Genomic DNA, 23,703 nt, shown 5'->3' with positions numbered 1-23,703 from the left:
TCTCTGGACGATAATATATGCGACCAGGGAGAAACTTGCGGAACAAAAATTTTACCCGGATTTTCATTTTATATTTGATATTTTCTTATGAATAGTGCTGTTTGGTAGTTTTCTTTTTAGTGCTTTCTTTATTCTCTTCATGACCGTTCGAGATTTTCCTACTACCACTATTCATTGTTCCTTTCTATCTAGTACTGTTCAATATTCTTATCTATTTAGCACTATTTGAGATATTGGGGATTTTTTTAAATATTGAATTATTAGATATTCTATGCAATTTACAATATAGGTCTATTCGAATTATCCTTCCATTTATGTTTAATTTAGGTATTCTTCTATTTAGTAATATTCGAGGTCTCTTATGAAATCATAACAATATTTGCTAAGAGATCATCAAGGAATTAAAAAAACGATAAAATACGCCTTTAAACTCAAGAGTTAAATCGTATAATAAGATGTTGAGATTTTTGTCTTATGTTTGCACTCGGTTCATTTCACATGTCATTGTAGTGCCACTCTCTAATTTACATGTCTGAAAGAAAAAACCAATATTTTAATGGAAAGCAAAGGCTGCCTACGTTTCTATAAGCACTGTTCAGATGAACAATTTTCCATTTGAGCAGTTGTCTTATTATTCAATTGAATATTTTTAATTTGAATATTTCAAATTTCAAATTGAGATTTTCCTAAAATCCTCGAGTTTTTCATCAAATCTTCAATCAAATCTTCGAGTTTTCCGTCAATTTCTAATGATTTGATTGATGGAGATTTGATTTGAGGAAGGATTTGAGAAAAATCTTAATTTGAGATTCGTTATGAATAAGGGCCAATGCCTTTGCTTTGTAGCTAAAGACGCATTATTCCCTGTCTGTGTAGCTTGCCCTTGTTATACTTTAATTTCCTCATCTAAACCCTTTTCAGTATTTTTTTCTATTGCCATATTCAAATTTCTTTCTGTTTTTCATCACTTTATATTATTAAGAAGGTTGTGCTAGTAATGAGTTACCTGCACGACTCCTCTCTTTTTATTTCAAATATGTGTGATGGGAATTTAGCTCATATTTCAAGTTCATCAGTTTTTTTTAGGTTTTTTTTTTTTACTTATCATCAATTGTTATCGTTTATTCTGTTGTTTACATTGTAAATGTCGATCGTCTCTGTTGTCACGTTTTAACCGTGTCTTTGTATTCTGATATCTCCAAGTTGTCAAGACAAAGTCTTGATTCTTCAGCGTATTGGTCGGTTTGTTTAGGCCAAGCCAAGTCAAGTAAACTTTATTTAAAGTCGATAAATCAAACAATAAAAATAAGCTCTGTAGAGCTTTTCAAATCGTTAACACTGTTATTTGTCCTTTTAGCAATTGCTCAAATATTGAAATTCAAACGAAACAGATTGACTAACATGTGTTCATCCCTAAATCAATACTTATTGTTATGTTTGATGTGGTACAAATAAATAATGCAACAAAAGAGAATCACATGTTGCTGGATTCAGATAATTTACATAATTATGATAGTCACATGATTATCAACTATATGATTGTAATATAGGTCTAGTGTGCTGGACTTTGTGCAGGCAGTGTTGCCATATATGTCACAGCGGTACGAGTTCGAGTCCGGAGGGAACGACCAAACATTTGCATCGATGTTAGAACTGTCAAATTTGCGATGCAAATTTTTGGGCGTTCCCTCCGCGAGACTCGAACTCGTACCGCTGTGACATCTATGGCAACACCGCCGGCACAAAGTCCAGCGCCCAAGACCACTCGGCCAGCTAAGCTATATAAAAATATAGCTTTCGCTGGACGGGTCATTCCTCCTCGCAGGATTAATCTACGACTGTAACTTAGTACACGATGTATGGTAGTACGGGACAGTTCATTTAGATGTTATTATTAGGATAGAGGATCAAATTAATGATGCATGTCATTAGTGGTCTAGGGCGCTGCACTTTGTGCAGGCGGTGTTGCCATAGATGTCACAGCGGTACGAGTTCGAGTCCCGCGGAGGGAACGACCAAAAATTTGCATCGCAATAAGGAAATTTTCAGACCTTTCTATATATATATTCATCATAGCCGATTTATATATTACAATCATCTCTCGCCTGATTCATATATATCTAAATAACCATATAACCATATAGACCAAAAACACGTCGATTAAAGTTTGCGAATAACAGACATATGGTATTACCTCTCTCAGTTTATTTGGTCCGATAATTTCCCGCGTTATATATACTGGCTTCCAACCAGTCATTTCAGCCTTCTCAACCTCTGTCATTTTCATGTCGGACTCGAATATAATCAGGTACTGTAAATAAATGATGCTTTTCTTTTGAAGTATCAAATTTTATTCAGTAACACTAAAACAATAAAAAAATAATCCATGGAAAAATTTAATTATACATATTTCATTTTGATGCGGCCATAAATGCTTTAGGAGAGCAGTTAACTACCATTTTTATTTGAATTAATCCAGGGTGCAGAAATACGAAATTGAACTTTTTACACATTTGCAAGTTAAAGACAAAAGACACAAAGCACGTTACGGTGACGAACCACCACAAACAACAGTACTTTAATATGACAAATACGAGAGTGTCACTAGAAAAGGAGAGAACGCTACCGGTGCACTGTCCATGGCAATTTTTGGTGGAGTCCGAATTGCTCAGTTACTTTAGTTTCTTCGTACGTATTTTTTGATATTTTATGTACTTTGTTGTGAATATCTATTTTTGCCACTGGGTTACATTCTTTTCAATTCCGCTAGAATCTTGGTTCTCTTGATTACTCCTTAACACGGGAAATTGATCTCGGACCACAAATGGATAAGATTACAGGGCAGGTGCACATAAAGGAAAAGTTACATCAAATCGGCATATTTTTAAATATGATAAAAAGTTCCAGTCTTTCAGTTTTAATGACTATTTTTGCTATGATACCCTACCTTCAATCCACCTCCCCAGGGATCCACCGTTGTTTCTTCCACCCCAGACTTGAAATTGTAGGTTTTACCATGTTCTGGTGCAGCAGTGCTATGCATTTTACATATCCACTTCTCTCCGTCACGACTATATTCTATTTCATTAACAGCATGACGTAAGTTTTCTATTAGTTCTTCTGTCATCCCTGCAGTTCAAAATAAACACAGACCTTACATACCTGCTGTGCCAGATTATTCCTGATTTCCAAGTTTAAAGGTTCGTTATAAGAATGCAAATTTGTCTAATATAATTCTACAAACACAACTTTTTTTTTCATTTAAAGATTGCAGAATCAGACAGACGGCAAAGCTGTTGTGAGGGAGTTGATTAGTCAAGATCTGATAACTTTTTTACGCCTTTTCAGATGAAGATATTATATACAGCTTTAAAGAACTATATGAAAGCATCTAGCTAAGATGGTAATATAGCAGTTTGTTACCCGATAAAATCGTCACTCCGAGGCGATGTCGAGGATAACAATGTATTTTCAAGGGGTATAATCGTATATCATTCATAAAATGCATAATAATAATTATCATTATTTTCACAGAGGTTGTTATAATTGTTTATTGTTATTGTTGTATTCAACAAAGTTGATACTTCCAAAGAAGAGCGTCATTTATGTTCAGTACCTGATTCATGACTAATCCATTTTCACAAGAGTGTGATAGATAAAACAAATATCAACCTCTGTGACATGTAATAGAGCAGAATATTACACTCGTATTGACCTAATACAGTAAATTGACATGGTGTATAATAACAATGTTTGACTCTCTGTCTACTCTGTCCTGCATCATCAAAGGCTTTTAATGGATCAAACTCTACTCTGTCCTGCATCATCAAAGGCTTTAAATGGATCAAACTCTACTTTGTCCTGCATCATCAAAGGCTTTTAATGGATCAAACTCTACTTTGTCCTGCATCATCAAAATCTTTAAATGGATCAAATTCTACTCTGTCCTGCGTCCGTCATCAAAGGCTTTCAATGGATCACAGTAGTGAGCTAAATAATAACAATGTTTGACTATCTCTGGTCTGCATCATCAAAGGCTTTTGATGAATCTAACTCTACCCTGTCCTTCATCATCAAAGGCTTTTAATGGATCACAGTAGTGAGCTAAATAATAACAATGTTTGACTCTCTCTACTCTGTCCTGCATCATCAAAGGCTTTAAATGGATCAAACTCAACTACGTCCTGCATCATCAAAGGCTTTTTAAAGTAGTGATCAAAGTAGTGAGCTAAATACACATTTATTTACAAAACAAAATACCAATGACTCTTCGTACATTAAAAGCTCAAACAAAGAAATAATTGCAAGTACAACGTTTTAGAAAAGTACTCTGCTTTATCATTGATTTAATAAGAAAACCTTCCCAATTTCTAACACCGGCAAATTCAAATTCACATTTTCCTGAAATCATTTGGCATGCTCTTGTTTTAAAGTTGAGAGAAGGTGAGAAAAATTAATCCCGCTATTTCATTTTATGTATTCCATTGACTGCATGGTGAACATTATGAAGCCATATCTTACACATTAAAGATATTTCATTCCCAAATCCTCAAAACACAAAAGAACAAACATCTTCGAGATAATTCGGTTATAACCAATTAACGAGATCACGATCCTTCTTTTTTAACCTAGAAGTATGACATACAAATGTACACATGTAAATCATTTTATGAAAAAAATACATACATGCTGGAATGTTTGATCCTGTGAAAGTACTATTGTTCGTGGGGTACCAATTTTCATGGTTTTCGTGGGTAGACCGAACCACAAAATTTGGTTCCCAACGAAAAGGTGATTTTCATTGACGTGTATAGTGAAAACCTCAAAACCTCTTCCCTAATCCATGAAAATTGGTATCCACGAATTAAAATATTTTCACAGTGGACAACATTGGACAATTTTTTTAACAAACGGTCGGCATTCCAGTGGGAACAAATTGTCCTCCTCTTCTTGCTGATACATTCGTTTCAGTCTTCTGAGGCTGGCTTTTTAGCTGATCGGTTCCAAAAGAAGCAACGTTATTTAGGTAGATCCTTTAATTTCAGTTTTCGCTATATAAATGACGTATTATTAAACAATCCCAGTCACTGTGAAGTTAGCCTAATATCTTCACCTATACGTGAAGATCAATGTTAAAGCAAAACTATTGACCAAACTATACGACAAACGCGATGACTTTTCATTCCATATTGTCAACTTTCTTTTCATCTGTGGCAACATCCCTTCATCACATGCGTATGGAGTTTTCATATCACAACTCTTACGTTATGTCAGAGCTTGCCGTAACTATGCAGACTGTTTGTATCGCGCTAGACTTCTTACAATTAGGCTTCTGGAACAGGATATGTTGATTCAATATTGAATTCATCACTACAGAAGTTGCATGGTCGTCATCAAGAACGCGTAGATCTTTACGGTGTATCCATCCGCAGCATGAAAATTGATTTGTTCAACGTGTCATAGTTTTTTTCTCCTCATACGCCTATCCTGGACTTGACTTTTGATGAACAACTCGGTAGGTGATTCTAGAAAAGCATGTCGGGTCTTTGTCCCTGGATTACATTCTTTTGATTCCCACTAGAACCGTGTTTCCCATGATTACGCTCTCTCAGATGATAATTTATGCTCACCAGATTCTTTAGCAAAAGCATCATAGTTGTTATAAGTACTGCTATCACCAATCCATTTACCAACAAATCGGGCCATTTTCACCGTTGATCAAACAATCGTCATCTACTGCTCTAAACTTCGTCATTAAGATTAAATGGACTATCGATATTGATCTGTCAGTTTAAATATAACTTTATTGAAATAGTTTTGTTCGAACTAAATAGACATTTGTACACACACACCAGTAATACAAATATCTCGCCAAACTTGAATCGTTTTAATATGTATCAAGAACAAGGTGAACTGTGATACAACAAACTGGACGAACCATGTTAGTTTGTCTTAACACTGGAATCAACGGAAACATAATAGAGGTTAAAATAAGTTCGTTTAGAAACCGATAGAACTTTATTTTTCGAAAATTCATATCGACCACATATCTTACGAAATATCAAGCTACAAATGTATCATTCAGATTTATTATTTTTGTAAGCTCTGCGTTCATTTAGCTTTAAAAATGCAAAGTTTGGTAAGAATTTTTACTTTTACATTTACATTTGTTTTATTTTACATGGAACTGTCGGAGAATACTGTTGGAAATTGGTCCAATTACTCAGAACAAAACATATTAAGGCGATTTAAAAGAAACGCGATTGTTTGAATGTTATGCCAAAGGTTAATCAAATTATACTGCGCACATGGCTACACAGATGTTTTACAGTGGAATCTACATAATGTTATACAGTTCTATCCAAGGAAGTGAATCAGATGGCTCTCTATGATACTTCAGCAACGGGTACATTTTTTCAACCTTACGATAAAATATGATAGAGACGGATCTCATATTTACAGGGGCCTGAAATATGAAGTTCTGTCGGAAATGACGTAAGTAAACAAAAGTGAGTAACACAAGTGCATAGCCTGTTCTACTATAAGAGGTATTGTTAACTCAATTTGGTGTACACCAACGATAACAACACAACACATAAAAACGTTATTTAAGACCAAGTAACCCCACTTTCAAAGCCTAAAATCATATTAAAATTATCAATTTTCAAACCAGTCACTTTAAAAATGTGTCCCAACATATGTAAGTTGTATTTTTATTCCTGTGATAATTAGTATTTCTGATATGCTAAAGGTCAGAGGTTAATTTATTTTATCATTACTTGTCTAATAAACTATACGATGCCCAATAGATAGAAGCGTAACTTTTTTAAATTTTCTCCAAAGGACGACAACCGTTAAATCAAAGATATTTTTATGCTAGTAATTAAATTGTAATTTTCAAAGAATTCTATTACTTGGGAATCTATATTTCTAGAACTGGATTTTTTATACCTGGACAAAGCACATTATTACAAAAAGCTACGAATGCAATATATGACGTCTTGCGTAAAGTAAAGAGTCTAAATAATCTACCAAATGCAGTATTGATCTATTTGATAAGATAGTAATACTCCACGGGTGTGAAATCTAGGGTTTTGAAAACACAGAAATGCTGGAAAGTATGCAACTTAAATTCTATAAATTAGTCCTTGGTTTAAAATCAACGACACCGATTACGGTTATCTACATGAATAAGGAGTACACCCTTTAAGTTTTCATATAAAAGTTATTAAGAATCTAACACCGCTGAGAGTGCAAAAGAGACATCTAATACACCCAAGGGTAAGATTTCGAGTTATCCATCGAGATCTACTGAGTTAGAGAACATCAAAAACTTATCCGAGGGTGTATGAGATTTCCCAGTCTTTCATTTTCTGGCGCTGTTTGATTCTTTTCCTCATTTTTAAAATTACTTTTGTTATTGGTACGCCGATTCATAACGCCCTGCTTGTCGAATGTACAAAAGAAGCAGTCTTTATATAAATCAGACAGGAGGTGATTCTTGCATATCAAAAACCGACCGGCCCTGCTCGGGTCCGGGATGTCAAAAGGAAAGTCCCGCAGCAGCGCTAAGCTTGTCGTAAGAGGCGACTAAATAGTTCTCAGAACCCTGGCTGGGGGGATAGGACGCTCTTTGCAGCGCTAATAAAATTTACGTATATAGTTTAGGAAAATTTAAAATAAAAGAAAACTAATACTTTACACTTCAGCAAAACAGCAATAAACAGATTATTAATTTTTTTTTTCAACGCGCGGGAGTTTCTCATGCTCATCTGGTCTTGCTGCAAAGCCGCTCGACGAGATGAGCATGAGAAAGTCCCTCTCGTTGAAAAAATATTAAATAATCTAATAATCTCATATTGGGGAAAATATTAACGGGAAAAGATGTGAAATTAACCAGTATTATTAGCAATTTATTGCACAGCTTAAATGTCATCTGAAATCAACAGCCGGTATAATTGATAAGTGAATATTGTCATAAAAACCAGTAGCCATAGTAACATACTAAACATTATTACTGAGTTTTCATACAAATCAGGGGTGTCTTTCCAACACTAATAGCCAAATTCTATGTTTTGTTAAATATCAGGCACTAACATAGGAGGGAAGCGTGCATGGAGGATGTGGGCTATACATGTAAGTAAAAAAATAAAAACACCATTTTTGATTCATTTTCACGCAATTTTGATTTTTGAAATTTGTGTGAAACTAGGTATCAGCTGATTCTGAGGAGAGAATCTAATGCGGCAGGGGAGTGAAACATTCCGGATAACTTTCTTGTTTTAAATTACAATTGTTTACCATCACATATATTAATTCTCTCTATGTTTAAATGCTTAATTTCATTTAATAACAATATAAACCAAATTTGAATTTTTGATTTTAAGATTTATAAAATTAGAATGCAACTGTATAGTGCGCGCTAATGCGTGCATACATGATACTCTGATATAAGCTCCGAAACAGCGTCTGACGTTCGAAATTCAAAAGGAACAAAAAGCAAACGACACTGTCGACAGGAAAGGATTTTTTTTAAAGAAATAAGATAAATGAAAAAAAAGATGCTACCTCACTTAATCTATATTTGTAGTAGGCTTTTAACTGATGAAAGGCTTGGGAGGAGTTTCACCTACGAGCTTCAAAATATATGAGAACTTTTATCGAAATATCTCCCATTTACAGGCATGCGTGGTCATGATTTTTCTGTATCATACATGCATTCACTTATAATGCAGTATGAGAGGACTAGCGCAAAAAAAAACATTATGAAAGAAGTACTACTTTGGGCCGATGATCGGCCCTGTGACACAGACCTCGTTAAAGTATTTAATGATCGTACAAATAGTGCACGCATTATTGACAAATTATAGATGGTTTAAAAGAATTCAGTTGACGCCGCTGTTGTATAACCGCTCGCTGTTTGAGCTGATTCACTATCAAATCTGATGACATTAAATCGATTCATGAGATGATTTCCTTTCAAGTTTGTGAATTAGAGTAACAAATATTTTTGGTCACCTTGCAAAAGTTGAGAATCTTTCATCTCTTTTTTGAAGTAATCTGACAAATAATTATGTGACAAAAACGTTTCCCTTGACACCCATTAGCTTTAGTTGGAATAATACATGTACTTCCTAATTTTCCCTAAAAATAATGCATGCTAGTATATGACATAGGTGTCTATTGTAACATTAACCAGGACTCATTGTTCGTTGCATCTCAAAAACCAACGGATGGTGTAAGCAAAGTTTAATCGCATTGCTTGCATCAAGCGGATATAAATAACAGTTAAAACATTCTTATTTCTTACAACGGTTTGTTTGAATAATTGTAAAGCATAAGATTTGCTTTTTGAAATTGAGCGGTGCACCAGACAAGTGTAACGTTCGTGATAGTGTGACAAAAAATCTATAGTACTGGCACAATCGAAAGCCAAACCCTTACATTTTGTAAGTTGACAATTTGAAATAAATTTGATATCATGATTTTTGGTTCAAATAAAACTTCTGAAAACATTGAAAAAAAAACAAACAAACAAACAAAAAACAAACAAACAAAACAAAAAAAAACAAAAACAAAAACAAAACTGCTGTGTTATGATCACTATTTAATGTGTAAAATAACTAAACGTACTTTGAATATTGGAAAATTCTAAAATTGCAAAATATAATAAAATCATAACCCAAAACTTCGTTGTATACAAGAAGTACTCAAAACAAAAACTACCGAATTAGGAAAGCGAATCCAAAGAGATCAATTTAAACAAAAGTCGTATTGGGTGTAATTGAAGGAGCAAAAACTACCATATTTTCAAAATCAACCAAGGCTTTGAAAATGTTTTTGAAATCCTTGATAGGAAAGACATGCTTACGTTAAGCAAATTCCGAATGATAAACCACAGGTTGCCTGTAGCCGAGCGGTGGAGAAATATACCACGAATTGAAAGGATATGTTCCCTTTGTGACGAATATGGCATTGGGGAAAGGTTACACTACATTTTAGGATGCCAATGTTTTCAGGAAAAGAGAAATCGATTAAAAGTAAATATAGACCCTTTTGTGCTAATTGTAGGATAGTCGACGAGCATGCGTTGAGCATGCTTAATATACACTTCCGCGAGGAAAATTCTTTTGTTCTACCCAAGCCCTACCTCGCGGAAGTGTACATTGAGCATGCACAACAACTTACCACAAAAGGGTCTATTACGATAACTTCAAAATAGTAATTAAATAACACTATAACAATAAAGTTGAAAATGATAGCACTGTCCGTATATCCGTTACATTCTTCATTTCATGCATAATAAAGTAAAACAACGTTGCTTCAAGGAGATAATTCGACTGTCTTCGTGGATATAAACCAATAAAATCCCCAAAAATATTTCGTAACACAGTGTTAGTCTGACTCAATTATTTGCACGATATGTGTGACGCTGACAATCAGCTGACTGTTCCTATACTTAGTTTAATTTTCGTTTTCGTGCTAACATATATACTCAATACTGACAGACCCGGTTTGCACTCATATGTATTACATGACGGACTGAGGTGTTTCTTGACGTCCTTGGCTATCGTTTGGTGTCTCACGGACGGTGTAAAGCATCAAAGCGTTACACAGTCCCCGAGTATAGTCAAACCCGTGAATGTTGGTCATTGTGTATTCGGGGACATTAGTTGTCATGTGACCACGTTCATTCATTAAATTTAATGCATTATCATGCGATTTAATGTCGATCGGTGACCTTGTAATTCAATTTGTAAATGCACGCCATATGCAGCGTTGTATAGACAACAGCAGTATCTTCTGAATCTTTGACCCAGCAAAATACTTTTTGAGATAAAACCAACACTTTCCAGTGCATGTAAGACAGATATTGATGCATGCCAGTCAATTGATGAGAAATTTCCAAGGACGAAAAAATAATGTTATGTTTCCGAGCACTATTCTAGTTTTGTAGGGTCGGTAGGTAGGGTTTTTAATTTTCATTTGGTATTTTTGAAATGAAATAAGTCATAGAGATACAATGAAAACTAAATAAGCAAAGACTAAACATGTAATAATAAACTTAGTCCACACCTAATCCGTTTTGATGTTCGCCGCATGAGTAATTTTATGTTCTGATAGAAGTGGTAAAAACAAAAAATATCTCAACTGTCGAATTCCAAAAAGGGATTATCCACGACTAAGAGCACACTCAAGGCATGCCTGTTTTCAATTTACTTCTTATTTTCTGAAAGACAATCGGCAGATTTTTTTACGTTATTGTTTTTTTCTTTAAAATTTCAAATTAAAAAAAAAAACACCTTATGAGTATGAGTTCTGAAGGAGGGTCAGAAGTGTGACCGGAAATATTTTTAGGCCTAAAATGGTCTATTTATTTCTCCAATAGTGCTAGAGATTGTCTGGCAAGCTTTTTTCTGACTTGGCTTGGAGTATGAAAGAATGGAATTCCAACCGCTTACATCAATTGGCTATATATATACAAATAAAGATTCTAAAGAAAAGTTAAATGACAGTGTTGTGTAGTGCTGAATATACATACACGTTATGTTGGTTCTAAAACCAAATGATACTGGCAGTGCCTCTTGATATATTTTTAGAGCTGCAAAACAAGTATACAGTTTTTGTCCAAGGAAACATTTTTTCAGACTACAAATGTATGTGACTATTTAGAATACGATAAAATCGTTTGATACAAGATTTAGTAGAAATATTGATTTTTAAGTAATAATTTTGAATCAGTATCGATGGATTTAGCCTTAAAGTCCTTTATATACCGGTATTGTATTTTTGTTTCGTAAGAATTTCGAATGCTTTTCCTTGAGTACATGAGTAAGTGGGAATTTTTTTTTTCCATTATGCAGTTGTATTCTCCTTTGATAGAGAACTGTTTAACTTTGTCTAATATAAAAACAAAGACATTATAGATGTAAATTCTTTGCAAATCATACACTGCTAATTTGGTCTTTAAGGAAGAGTAATTGACAGGCATTTAGGGACTTGAAAATGGAACATGTCCAGATCCAGATTTGCCTATTTATAAATATATATATTATTAAAATAATAAAAAAATAATGAATACTTAAAAAAAGTCACTATTAATGAAACCGTGCTAGAATTGTAAATAAAGAGGTAAATTCTAACGAATACATTTAACATCTCTCCATATGTCGCTGACAGAGGTAAATTCTAACGAAAACGTCACATCTCTCCATATGTCGCCGATAGAGGTGAATTCTAAGAAATACATGTTACATCTCTCCATCTGTCACAAAACCTTTATGTGATACAAACACTTTATCGTCTTCCTTTCTCATGAATAACATACTTAAATTTATCTTTATCTTTTTATTTATGTATTTTTTGTAAGTAATGCAATTTCCAAAAAAAAAAATGATAAAATTTTGGAGTTATGTCTGAAACAGGTCGATTCCCAATTATTTTAGATTGTTTTAAAGCTAGTATAAACTATTCGTACTGTGTTAAAATATATCATCTGGATTACTAAAAGATGCTATCAAAAGATCTTTTGGAGACAATCAGTTCAAGACTATTATCTGAATATAATAGCATTAAAACCTATGATTTTTCAACACTGTATACTTCTATTCCCTATACTCAGTTAAAATCCCGACTTAAAAACATTATACATCGTTGTTTTTCCCAAAAGATGGTACACCTAGATACAAATATATAGTTCTTGGTAGAGATTCCTCATACTTTGTAAGAAATAATTCCAAATCATCTTCCAAATATACAGAGGAAGATGTTTACAAATGCTGGAATTTTTAATCGACAACATATTTGTCCAGTTTGATGGATGTGTTTTTCAACGAACGGTCGGCATTCCAATGGGAACAAATTGTGCTCCTTTACTAGCTGACCTATTCTTTCACTCTTATGAGGCTGACTTTATAGCTGATCTGATCCGAAAGAAAGAATATTGTTTGGCTAGATCCTTCAATCTCAGTTTCCGCTATATAGATGACGTGTTATCTTTAAACAATCCTAATTTCGGGGATTTGATACATCGCATCTACCCAAAAGAACTTGAGATAAAAGATACTACAGACACTGTGAAGTCATATCTTGACCTACACTTAGAAATTGATGGTAAAGGAAAACTATTGACTAAACTTTACGACAAACGTGATGACTTTTCATTCAGAATTGTCAACTTTCCTTTCATCTGTGGCAACATCCCTTCGGCTCCTGCGTATGGAGTGTTCATATCACAACTCATACGTTATGCCAGAGCTTGCCGAAACTACGCAGACTATTTGTATCGCGCTAGAACTCTAACAAATAGGCTTCTGGAACAGGGTTATGTTGCTACAAGATTGAAGTCATCACTACAGAAGTTTTATGGTCGTCATCATGAACTCTTGGATCGTTATGGTGTATCCATCAGCACCATGAAAACTGATTTATTCAACGGGTCATAGTTTTCCTTTCCTCGTTTGTCTACCCCGGACTTGACTTTTTATGAGCAACTCGGTGGGTGTTTCTAGAAAAGCAGAGGACGCTTACCCTACCGGTGCACCTGGTCCATGCTCCAAGTTTTTAGTGGAGTCCGAGTTGCTCATATACTTTTGTTACTTTGTATGTATAATTTTAGTTACTTTATGTTCTTTGTTGTGTATGTCTGTTTTCCGTGTCTGGTCTTTGTCCCTGGATTACATTCTTTTGATTACCGCTATAACCTTGGTTCCCTTGATTACTCTTTTAGAATCAAACAAGATTTGTAAGGAGGGTTGTAAATCATGGAGTACATCCATCTCTAATTTTTTATGCTTTGAATACTCCAGGAGGTAATAAATACAAATCTTGCTCTAAATCATCTTGCAAACACACAGTAAAATCAGATCTTAGATAAGTATATATATAGATACTTGCTATAAACAGAAGGAACAGCTGATAAATGAAAATGGAAAGTTAAGAACTTAGTTCAGCTAAAAACCAACACTGGATTTGAAAAATACTTTGACATTGTCAATGAACTAAAACATAGAAGATACATCACCAAATCGGAAGTTAACGAAAGCACAACACATATTTGGTTTTCCCAAGAGAATTGAGTTCAAATGTCTCCATTTAATAGCCCCTTAAGCCTCAAGCCACTCATTGAAAATAAATAGTTTTGATATGTAGGTAAGTTCTAGGATCCTTCATATTGCTCCTCTTATTGATCTTTGACTCACAACAGGGATGTTTTTTTTCTCAAAAATGGTATCGTCTGCAGCTGCTTTGTTAATGGTCAATCGCTCTCTGAATCGATTCTTTCCAAATCGATTCTTTCCAAATCGGCTAGTTGAATATCGAGTTTTATATCTTCTTAAACGTTTTTCGTAGTTCTTTATAGTTGCTTATAATTCTTTGACAACAATGTATCTAAAATTGATATTTAGTTGATTTGTTATATTGTTTACGTTTAAGAAAATGTCCTTTGCAACGTTATTTTTTTCAGATTTTTCCGTATTTCTTGAATAAATCCCATTCTATTTTATTAGCGCACGTATGTATTTTTTTTAAACATATATTGTCCTTCCATACAACTGTTTCTATAAATTATCCCAAGTGCAGTATCTTTTAATAATTATTGACTTGTAATTAGTAATTCTGGTGTCAAAATAGGTATGTTTCTCATTAACACATATTCAATTATGCCAAGTAAGCATTACAAAAAAAAGTAATACTTCGCACTACACATGAGCATTACTTTACCATTTGGAAGCTGCTAACAATGAGATTTCAAGGTATCTACTGTCTACTAAATATTTGACTGAATTTGCAAGCATTTATATTTTCAATGTGTTTGTTGGTTTAAGTATCAGTCTCTCTAATAATCAGGAAATAGTGAAAAATTGTATGAAAATAAACCCATCATTTTGAAAGTTTAATTTGACTATTTGCATCATCAGAAAAAAAAATTCCATATCATTTTGGTAAATTGAGGTATAATTTCATTGAAATGCATTGAAAATGAAAATGCAAGGGCTGTTTTCTAACATTTTATTGAAAAGTTTCTGAGCAAATCCAGTGATGCTGAGACCAAATAATGGGCTTTTCAAATAGCAAAGCATCCTTGAGTTAAATTATAATGTCAGATCGGTGGGCTTTCTGATTTTTCCCATTATACATGATTCCTCGAACTTAACCATAAGAGAAACTGTCGTTATGAACTCTCAATAAGTGTTTTGCAATATATATACAAACGTCTCAGAATGTGACGACTCTATTCACTACATTGCTCCATCGGATCAAATTGATACAGGGAAGATACAGTAAACGTATATAAAGGTCTGAAAAATTCCCAAGAATGTTAGAACTGTCACATTTGCGATGCAAATTTTTGGTCGTTCCCTCCGCGGGATTCGAACTCGTACCGCTGTGACATCTATGGCAACACCGCCTGCACAAAGTCCAGCGCCCTTGACCACTCGACCAGCTAGGCTATATAGCCTAGCTGGCCGAGTAATCTAATGAGAAGAAATGACATATATGACCACTGTAGGTTAATAAAATCAAGAGAAAGGGCGCACAATATAGCGGGTAATTTTCCACTAGTCAAAATAACTTGCTATATGGTATATGACCACTGGAGTGGAGTAAGGACATGCATGACCATTAGAGGTTAATAAAATGAGAACAAAAGATATATATAACCATTGGAGATTTATTCATGATAGGACATGTATGACCACTGGAATTTAATTTGATGAGATGAAAGGACACATGTAAACCACTGGATGTTAATCCAGTGAGGATAAAGGACATGTAATGACCACTTGAGGTTAATCCAATAAAAATAAAGGATATATATAATTTGATGTGAATTAAGGACATATATGACCGCTGGATGTTAATCCAACAAGAATAAAGGACATATGACAACTGAAGTAAATATAATGAGGATAAAGGACATATTTGACCACTGGAGGTTAATCCAATGTTAGAGAGTAATCAAGGGAACCAAGATTATAATGGTAGTCAAAAGAATGTAATCCAGGGACAAAGACCAAACATGGAAAACAGACATACACAAGAAAGAACAAAAAGTGACTAAAACCATACATACATAGTAACAAAAGCAAATGAGCAACTCGGACTCCAATAAAACTGGGAGCATGGACCAGGTGCACCGGTAGGGTAAGCGTCCTCTGCTTTTCTAGAAACCCCCACCGAGTTGCTCATAAAAGGTCAAGTCCGGGGTAGAAGAAAGAGGAAAGGAAAACTATTACACGTTGAACAAATCAGTTTTTTCATAGCGCAGATGGATACACCGTAACGATTTACGAGTTCATGATGACGACCATAAAACTTTTGTAGTGACTTCAATCTTGTAGCAACATAATCCTGTTCCAGAAGCTCATTTGTTAAAATTCTAGCGCGATACAAAAAGTATGCGTACTTTTGGCAAGCTCTGTCATAACGTATGTGACATGAACACTCCATACGCAGGTGCTGAAGGGATGTTGCCACAGATGAAAGGAAAGTTGACAATTCTGAATGAAAAGTCATCACGTTTGTCGTAAAATTTGGTCAATAGTTTTCCTTTACCATCGATTTCTAAGTGTAGGTCAAAATATGAGGCTGACTCTACAGTGTCTGCAGTATCCTTTACCTCAAGTTCTTTGGGATAGATGCGATGTATCAAATTCCCGGAATTAGGATTGTTTAAAATCTATATAGCGGAAACTGAGATTAAAGGATCTAGCCAAACGATATTCTTTCTTTCTGATCAGATCAGCTATAAAGTCAGCCTCATAAGAGTGAAGGAATAGGTCAGCAAGTAGAGGAGCACAATTTGTTCCCATTGGAATGCCGACCGTTTGTTGAAAAACCCGTCCTCCACACTGCACAAATATGTTGTCGATTAAAAAAAATCCAGCATTTTGTAAACATCTTCTTCTGTATGTTTGGAAGATGATTTGGAATTATTTCTTACAAAGTATGAAGAATCTCTACCAACAACTATATATTTGTTTCTAGGTGTACCATCTTTTTTGAAAAACAACGATGTATAATGTTTTAAAGTCGGGATTTTAATTGAGTACACAGATTAGAAGTATAGTGTTGAAAAATCATGGGTTTATTACTTTTTGTTGGAATGGTCGGGGCACTATTGATACCAGATGTGAGCGTGCTTAGATTCCCATCTGGGGACACCACAGTCTTACAAGACAACACTGTGTCCGATCTTCTGTCAGGTTCGGACCTTTTTATACTAGGCGACGTTCGAAACAGTTATTCTTTCATTCCTGTTGTTAAAACCATAAATTTTGAAATTGTATTACTGGGTTGATGAGGAAAGGATATATGTGACCACAGATGGTTAATCTAATGAGAGGAAAGGACACATGTGGACCACTGGATGTTAATTCAATGAGAGGAAAGGACATACATGACCACTGGATGTTAATTCAATGAGAATAAAGAACATATATGACCACTGGAGTTTAATCCAATAAGAGGAAGGGACAAATATGACCACTCGGGGTTAATCCAGTGAGAATAAATGACATATGACTGCTGAAGGTTAATCTAATGAAAGAAAAGAATATATGACCACTGGAGGTTATTCCAATGAGAATAAAGACATATATAATCCACTGAGAATTAAGGACATATGTGGCCAATGGTAGTTAATTCAATGAGAATAAAGGACATATATGACCACTGGAGGTTAATCCAATAAAGAAGGACATATATGATAACTGGAGTTCACTGACATTATTGAAAACGGATTCCACAAATGTTGAGTAGGGTCATGATGATGACCATAGAACATTTGTGACTTTACTCTATTGGTATTATATAACTTAGGCCAGTATTTAACTTAATAACCGCAGTTTCAAAAAAAAAAAAAAAAAAAAAATTAATATGGGTTTGCTGTGTATCCATATGAAATAGCAACTGACATTTCTCACATTGATGAATTCATCTGTTCATTGCTTATATCAATATTCAGTTTAAGAGTGATATTTGGAAAATAAGATTTCTTCATTATTCATAAAAAGGTGTGGTTTCTTCCAATTTCTTTTCTTATTTGCATGATTGCACAAAGTAACATAATGGTTATATAAGTCAATTTGAAATTTCAGCGAGAGTGGTAGCTAGCTCTCAATTTTATCCGGAATGCCGGAATAAACGGATATTCGTGGGTTTAGGGGTACTTTTCTTACAGATAGATTAAGATTTTTCTTCAAAAAATGCATAGACACGCAAATGTGTATTTCCCGACCGTCCTGGCAAAATATTCATACACTTCTCCCTTGAAATCATATTGAGGTACTTCGAATGATAAAAATATTACAAAAATACAAAAACAACCTAAGTACTTCTGGGTTGAGGACATTACCTCCTCGCATAAAAAAATCATTTTTACGCTAGAAGTATATACCCTTATAAATTCAAAAGGAGAACATCCACCTTAGGAACAGTTATCTTTTTAATGCCAGTTCCGGTTTTAGTTTAAATATTTGAAAATTAAGAAAAAGTATGTTCATATAAATCATTTTTTCACAATTTTGAAGACCATTTATAAGTAAGCTGTATTATGAAGTATTACAACAGTTATCAAGGGGACAAAGATTCTAGATTCACTGCATTTAAATAGGGTTTAAATCTTCATGTATTTAATTGGTAGACTAGGACCCATTCTCGTGAACAGAGGCACGAGACTTGCATACCCTGTGAAATCATAATTCAATTTACCAAAATGATAAGGATTGTTTCTACTTTTGAACAGGTTATACGAAAGAACCTGATTTGCAGCAGTTTCATTTACAATGTGCGTTTTAAGATTATATGAATTGCGGACTGTGGACCGATCAACAATAAAGACATCGTAGGACCAAAAATATTATACAAAATAACTTGTTTATCTCAAATAGAAGCAACCAACCAGACAGATTAATACAAATACAATTAAACTATTATTGATTATACTTTATTTTATTTTTCACTAAACAGGGCGACAATGATTACAAATTAAACCCTTAAAATTCTACTAAACCGTGATCCAAATGATTCTAAATGTGTACAAATCTCGTTAATCGTTTCATAATTAAATGTTGCGTCTTTATACCCTATTCATCTCACATGTCATCTTTGTACCATCTTCTAGTTCTACGGTCTGAAAAACAAAATATGTCAAGTACCTTGTGATAACAATTACTACTCACTTGCATGTAAACTAAGACGTATATACGTGCAACACAAAATTTATTACAGCTTCATAGTGGGATTTTAAGTAGTAGTCTTTGTAAGAATCATGCAAATTATGTAATATGTGATACATCCCAAACAAAGCTGCACAACTTTGTTTTGTTATTAAGTTGTTTTATGGGTCTACATGATAAAATGCATTATCATTCATTCCAATCTGTCTGCTCTTAGAGGATAATCCACATTGAAAATCCAACAGTTTTCATTGTATTTTAGTGTCATTTACAGAGTTATCTCTCTTAATTTTGAATTCTGCAGTACATTCTATATAATGTTTATCTCCTAAAGACAAGGGTTATATGAAAAACTACATGCTCATTTCTGTTTACTATAACAAAATATATATATAAAAAAAACGAAAATGTGTAGACTTTCCAACCATGAATCACCTTTTGCATGATTATCTGGGGTGTTACTTAAACTAGATACCATGTTGTATGTTGTATTTTGTTATGAACGTACAATACGATGTACTTAAAAATTGCAAACAGTGGATTATTTTCAAAACAAAAACAATTTTCACATTTTAATGTTGTAATAATACAGACGTGTGTGTCTTCATTACATTTTTTACGCATAGCAGTGTGGATATTTTACCAAAAATAATTAAGAAATGCCACGCTTTTAAAGTTATTGAAATTATGTCCAGTCCTACTTATTTAGTTATAGTGCAAACTGGAATTATTTGGTTTTGCATAATGAAAACTATTGTATCTGTGTCTCTTGTAACCCACTTTGTATATGATTATTGAAATTTATATAAAAGATAAGTACCTCCAACAGCTTATTGCCTCCTTGAATTTCTCGGGTAACTTTCATCTTTTTCCATCCCATCATCTCTGATGAATTTGTTTCCAACATTTTGGAATCTCCTTCAAATGCAATTGTGAACTGAAATAATAAAAAACAACTTAAGACTAAACACATCATGGACAAACCTAACCTATCAGTTTCAGTGTAAACTAAACTTACGGTTTTACCATGAGTTAAAGATTTTACTTTGTATTTTCATGTGGTATTGTTATAATATGAGAGAGAGAGAGAGAGAGAGAGAGAGAGAGAGAGAGAGAGAGAGAGAGAGAGAGAGAGATCAAATTCAAATATTTTGAACAAGAATATGTAACTGTCGTTTATCATATCCGAAACTTAATTGCATTTTATGAAGCGGAAGTCTCTGACTGCTAGAAAGTAAACTTTTTTACACCACTAGAAAAATGTAAGTATTTCTGCAATGAGTACTTTAAATTTATTATTTAAATGTAACAAATGTCCTCTGAAACAGGCACCACAAACCTTCACGCCTTTGCCCCATGGATCAGTTGAGGTTTGCTCTTCTCCAGATTTAAACTTATATGTCTTTTGCGGAGCAGCTGTGCTTTTAAAATCACAAAGCCAGAAATCACCATCACGTTTGAGTTCCATCTCATTGACAGCATTTCTGAACTTTTCCACCAAGTCATCAGGTATTCCTGTGCAAAAGGAAAATAATTAAGAAGAACAAATTTAATCAGCCATTTCAAATTTGTTTCTTTACAATCTAAACTATAGCGTTGCGTAAGTAATCTCTAAATAAATGCATCTTAAATTATGGACCCTATATTTCGTTAGTTTTGTTATAGTGTTAACGATATTAAAAGAAATCAAACGGTTTATCATCGAAACCTCATAAAATTATACCAATTAAGTATGTCGATATTGATATTTACAATTATCTTAAATACTTACAAAAAATTAACGTAAAAACAAAAACAAAACAAAACAAAACAAAACAAAACAAAATAAAAACAAAACAAAACAAAACAAACAAACAAACAAACAAACAATTTTTGACACACTTAAATAGTAAATTCTGCCTGAGTATTTTCTTAAAATTTTGCACACGCATTGAAATATTTATTAAAACCATACGATAATGGATACGGTGAATATTTTAAAGAGACAACAATCCAACCAGGATGAAGCTTATCTACATTTGGACATTTTCATGTTACAGCATACACGGATGTGTACATGTGTGACGTGACAGTGTGTATGGATGTGTACTTGTGTGACGTGATATAAAAGTACATACATCGATATTGTGTGTTTCAAAACCTTACTTGAAGGCCGCTTTAATTAAAACATGACATTAAGAAGTTTTTCTCTTCGATTTTTAAATTTTTGTATTCTCTACATATTTACTAATCCATTCAAGACCGTTTGTCAATATTGCGAAAACAAATATTGGTCATTAATTGTTTGAACATGTCAAACTATTGTCAAACACTTTATGTTTAGTCTGTATCCGATGTTGTTTACATAGTATTGGGAAACGAGAAAAACATTCTTACTAATATTCAGCTTTGGAGAACGCTTAGTTATGTTAAACGCTTTCCATTAATCATAATTTAAACCAGGATTCGCCAAACATATTAATATAAAATAAAACGGATGATTATAAAGAATTGAACGTTTTGCACAAGACAATGAAATAAATGATAATTATACTTTTTTATGGGTGAAAAACAATGAGAACATCAACAGTAAAGCTGAACAAAAGCAATGAAGAGGGGCACAAATTTTAAGTTTCTTTCCATGGCATTTGTTCACAGCAGAACACCATTAAAATAATTAAAAGCATGTAGCCTGAAAGAAAATATAACATACCTGATGCCTTTGCAAATGCATCATAGTTGGTGTATGTACTGCTGTCTCCTTTCCATTTTCCCACAAACTGTGCCATTTTTATTTGATTGAGAGATATCAAAGTTGTCTTTAATCAACGACAAACCAAGTGAAATGGTTTAAAAACTGTGAAAAGACTCAAAGGTTACTGTACAAATATTTACTTTCAATCCTAATTTTTAACCTCCGCATATCTAAAACCAGACTGGACAAACAGCTTGTTCTATAATGATCAATAATCATTGCGTCCTGAAACTTTCGTACTGTCATTTAAATGGCAGAATATTGATAATAGTCATTCTTTTGCAAAGGCTATTTTTTCAGAGATTGCAAGACGACAGTTTACTTTTATAGATACATCGGCAACTTTTTTCAGATTTGTTTTCCAATTTCAGTATACTGTGTTACACTAAAATAAAAAAAACCGCCATTTTGTACTGCAAATTTTGATAGGCTGTAAAAAAAAAATGACGCCAACCTCGGTGCAGGATAGTACATTGATTCCAAATTTTATGCGCCATATTTATTTTTTTCTCCATTTTTCCGGGAGTGATTATAATATGTATCACAAACACTTCTTGTTTTCTTTATACAATACACAACAGCCGTGTTTCATTTCTGTAATACAATTTTCTGTTACAAGTAAACGTTGACATATTTAGTGCTTAAATTAGATTAGTCAGACCTTTGGACAATATTTCAATTTTATTTACTATGTAAGGCAGAATAAATCTGTAATAGTATGATGAAGTTATGGGTTAGACCGGCCTTATCGATAGTTGAGCCATTCATCGTATGGCAACGCATTACTTTGTCGGCTACCAGCGAATACAGAAGGTTCAGAACACATCTGCGATAGTAATTACAAGGCAAACGAATCACGAACGAATTATCCCAACACTAGAGTCTTTGCACTGGATATTTCAGAGTGCAGCACAAAATTTCGCTCTATGTTTCAAGTCCTTGAATCAAGAAGGGCCGTTATATCTACGTGAATTGGTGAACCTATACAAACCGTCAAGATCCTTAAGGCTCGGGAACGATGTAATATTCGAAACACCTATTGTGCAAACCAAGAGTTATGTTGAACGAAGTTTCGACAAAGCTATGGCATTTTCTCTGGATTGATTTACCACAGGAGCTTCAAAATGTTCAGTCAGTGAAAACATTCAAAAAGAAACTCAAAAAGACTCATTTTTGGAAAGGCTTTTTTATTTAAGTTTTAACATATTTCTAGTGATATGACATAGTGACACTGATGTTTTTTTTCCTTTTGTTTTTACTTGAACTCTGTCTTAATTGATTGTATGTTTACATAAAATATACGTTAATGTTTTAAAGCAGCGTATTACTGTTATGATTACTATTCTGTGATATAATTTCTACCTAAATTGACTTAATATTTTTAATATTTTGATTTTTTTCATATTCTCATGTTTGATGATGTTTAAGTTATAATTCTTGTTTCGTGGAATATGTGCCTACCTTATAGTTTTAATTGTCTTGCTTAAATACAAGTTTTTACTTTGTTTTTTTTTCAATTTTCATGTTTGCATTTTTTATTTCTGAATTTCAGTTTCGTATCTGTAAATGTAAATATGTGTACTTATTTATCACGAACGGTAAAACGTTTCACTAATTTGTTTTGTGACATTTAGACATTTTTTAGTGTATGTTATTTTAATTTTGTATTGTAAAGCTCTTATTGTCGTGTTGTTTTAGATTTAGCGCTATGGAAAAATAGTAATAATAATAATAAATAATAATAAATATATAATAGCAAGTTCAATAACGTCATAGTTTATTGAA

The 23,703-nt window shown here is 33.5% G+C and overlaps 2 protein-coding genes across 2 annotated transcripts; both read right to left on the bottom strand.

The window, feature by feature from the left end:
• Positions 1-408: 408 nt before the first annotated feature.
• Positions 409-5,785, bottom strand: LOC148609330 (fatty acid-binding protein 1-like). Its single transcript, XM_088541797.1, has 4 exons — positions 5,631-5,785; positions 2,948-3,129; positions 2,195-2,311; positions 409-532 (listed from the first exon to the last, which is right to left on the bottom strand). Exons 1-4 carry the CDS (start codon positions 5,704-5,706, stop codon positions 473-475), a joined length of 435 nt encoding a protein of 144 aa, XP_088397923.1. The 5' UTR covers positions 5,707-5,785; the 3' UTR covers positions 409-472.
• A 13,160-nt stretch (positions 5,786-18,945) lies between these two features.
• Positions 18,946-22,094, bottom strand: LOC148609329 (fatty acid-binding protein 2, liver-like). The gene is made up of 4 exons (XM_088540613.1): positions 21,877-22,094; positions 20,524-20,699; positions 20,005-20,121; positions 18,946-19,138 (listed from the first exon to the last, which is right to left on the bottom strand). Exons 1-4 carry the CDS (start codon positions 21,950-21,952, stop codon positions 19,085-19,087), a joined length of 423 nt encoding a protein of 140 aa, XP_088396739.1. The 5' UTR covers positions 21,953-22,094; the 3' UTR covers positions 18,946-19,084.
• Positions 22,095-23,703: the final 1,609 nt, after the last annotated feature.

The sequence above is a fragment of the Perna viridis genome, chromosome 8 (genome assembly GCF_037379345.1).
Source record: "Perna viridis isolate PV_CMFRI_1.1 ecotype Kerala chromosome 8, ASM3737934v1, whole genome shotgun sequence".
NCBI lineage: Eukaryota > Metazoa > Mollusca > Bivalvia > Mytilida > Mytilidae > Perna > Perna viridis.
The sequence above is the reverse complement of the archived record's forward strand: the minus strand, read 5'-3'. Positions and strand labels throughout refer to the sequence as shown.

Coding starts and splice junctions, on each gene's coding strand:
- LOC148609330 (XM_088541797.1), bottom strand. CDS start 5,706: ATGGCCCGATTTGTTGGTAAATGGATTGGTGATAGCAGTACTTATAAC. Junction 3,130..5,630: donor TGCTTTTGCTAAAGAATCTG/GTGAGCATAAAT, acceptor TTTGAACTGCAG/GGATGACAGAAGAACTAATA. Junction 533..2,194: donor GACCAAATAAACTGAGAGAG/GTAATACCATAT, acceptor TTTTTCTTTCAG/ACATGTAAATTAGAGAGTGG.
- LOC148609329 (XM_088540613.1), bottom strand. CDS start 21,952: ATGGCACAGTTTGTGGGAAAATGGAAAGGAGACAGCAGTACATACACC. Junction 20,700..21,876: donor TGCATTTGCAAAGGCATCAG/GTATGTTATATT, acceptor CCTTTTGCACAG/GAATACCTGATGACTTGGTG. Junction 19,139..20,004: donor GAGGCAATAAGCTGTTGGAG/GTACTTATCTTT, acceptor TTTGTTTTTCAG/ACCGTAGAACTAGAAGATGG.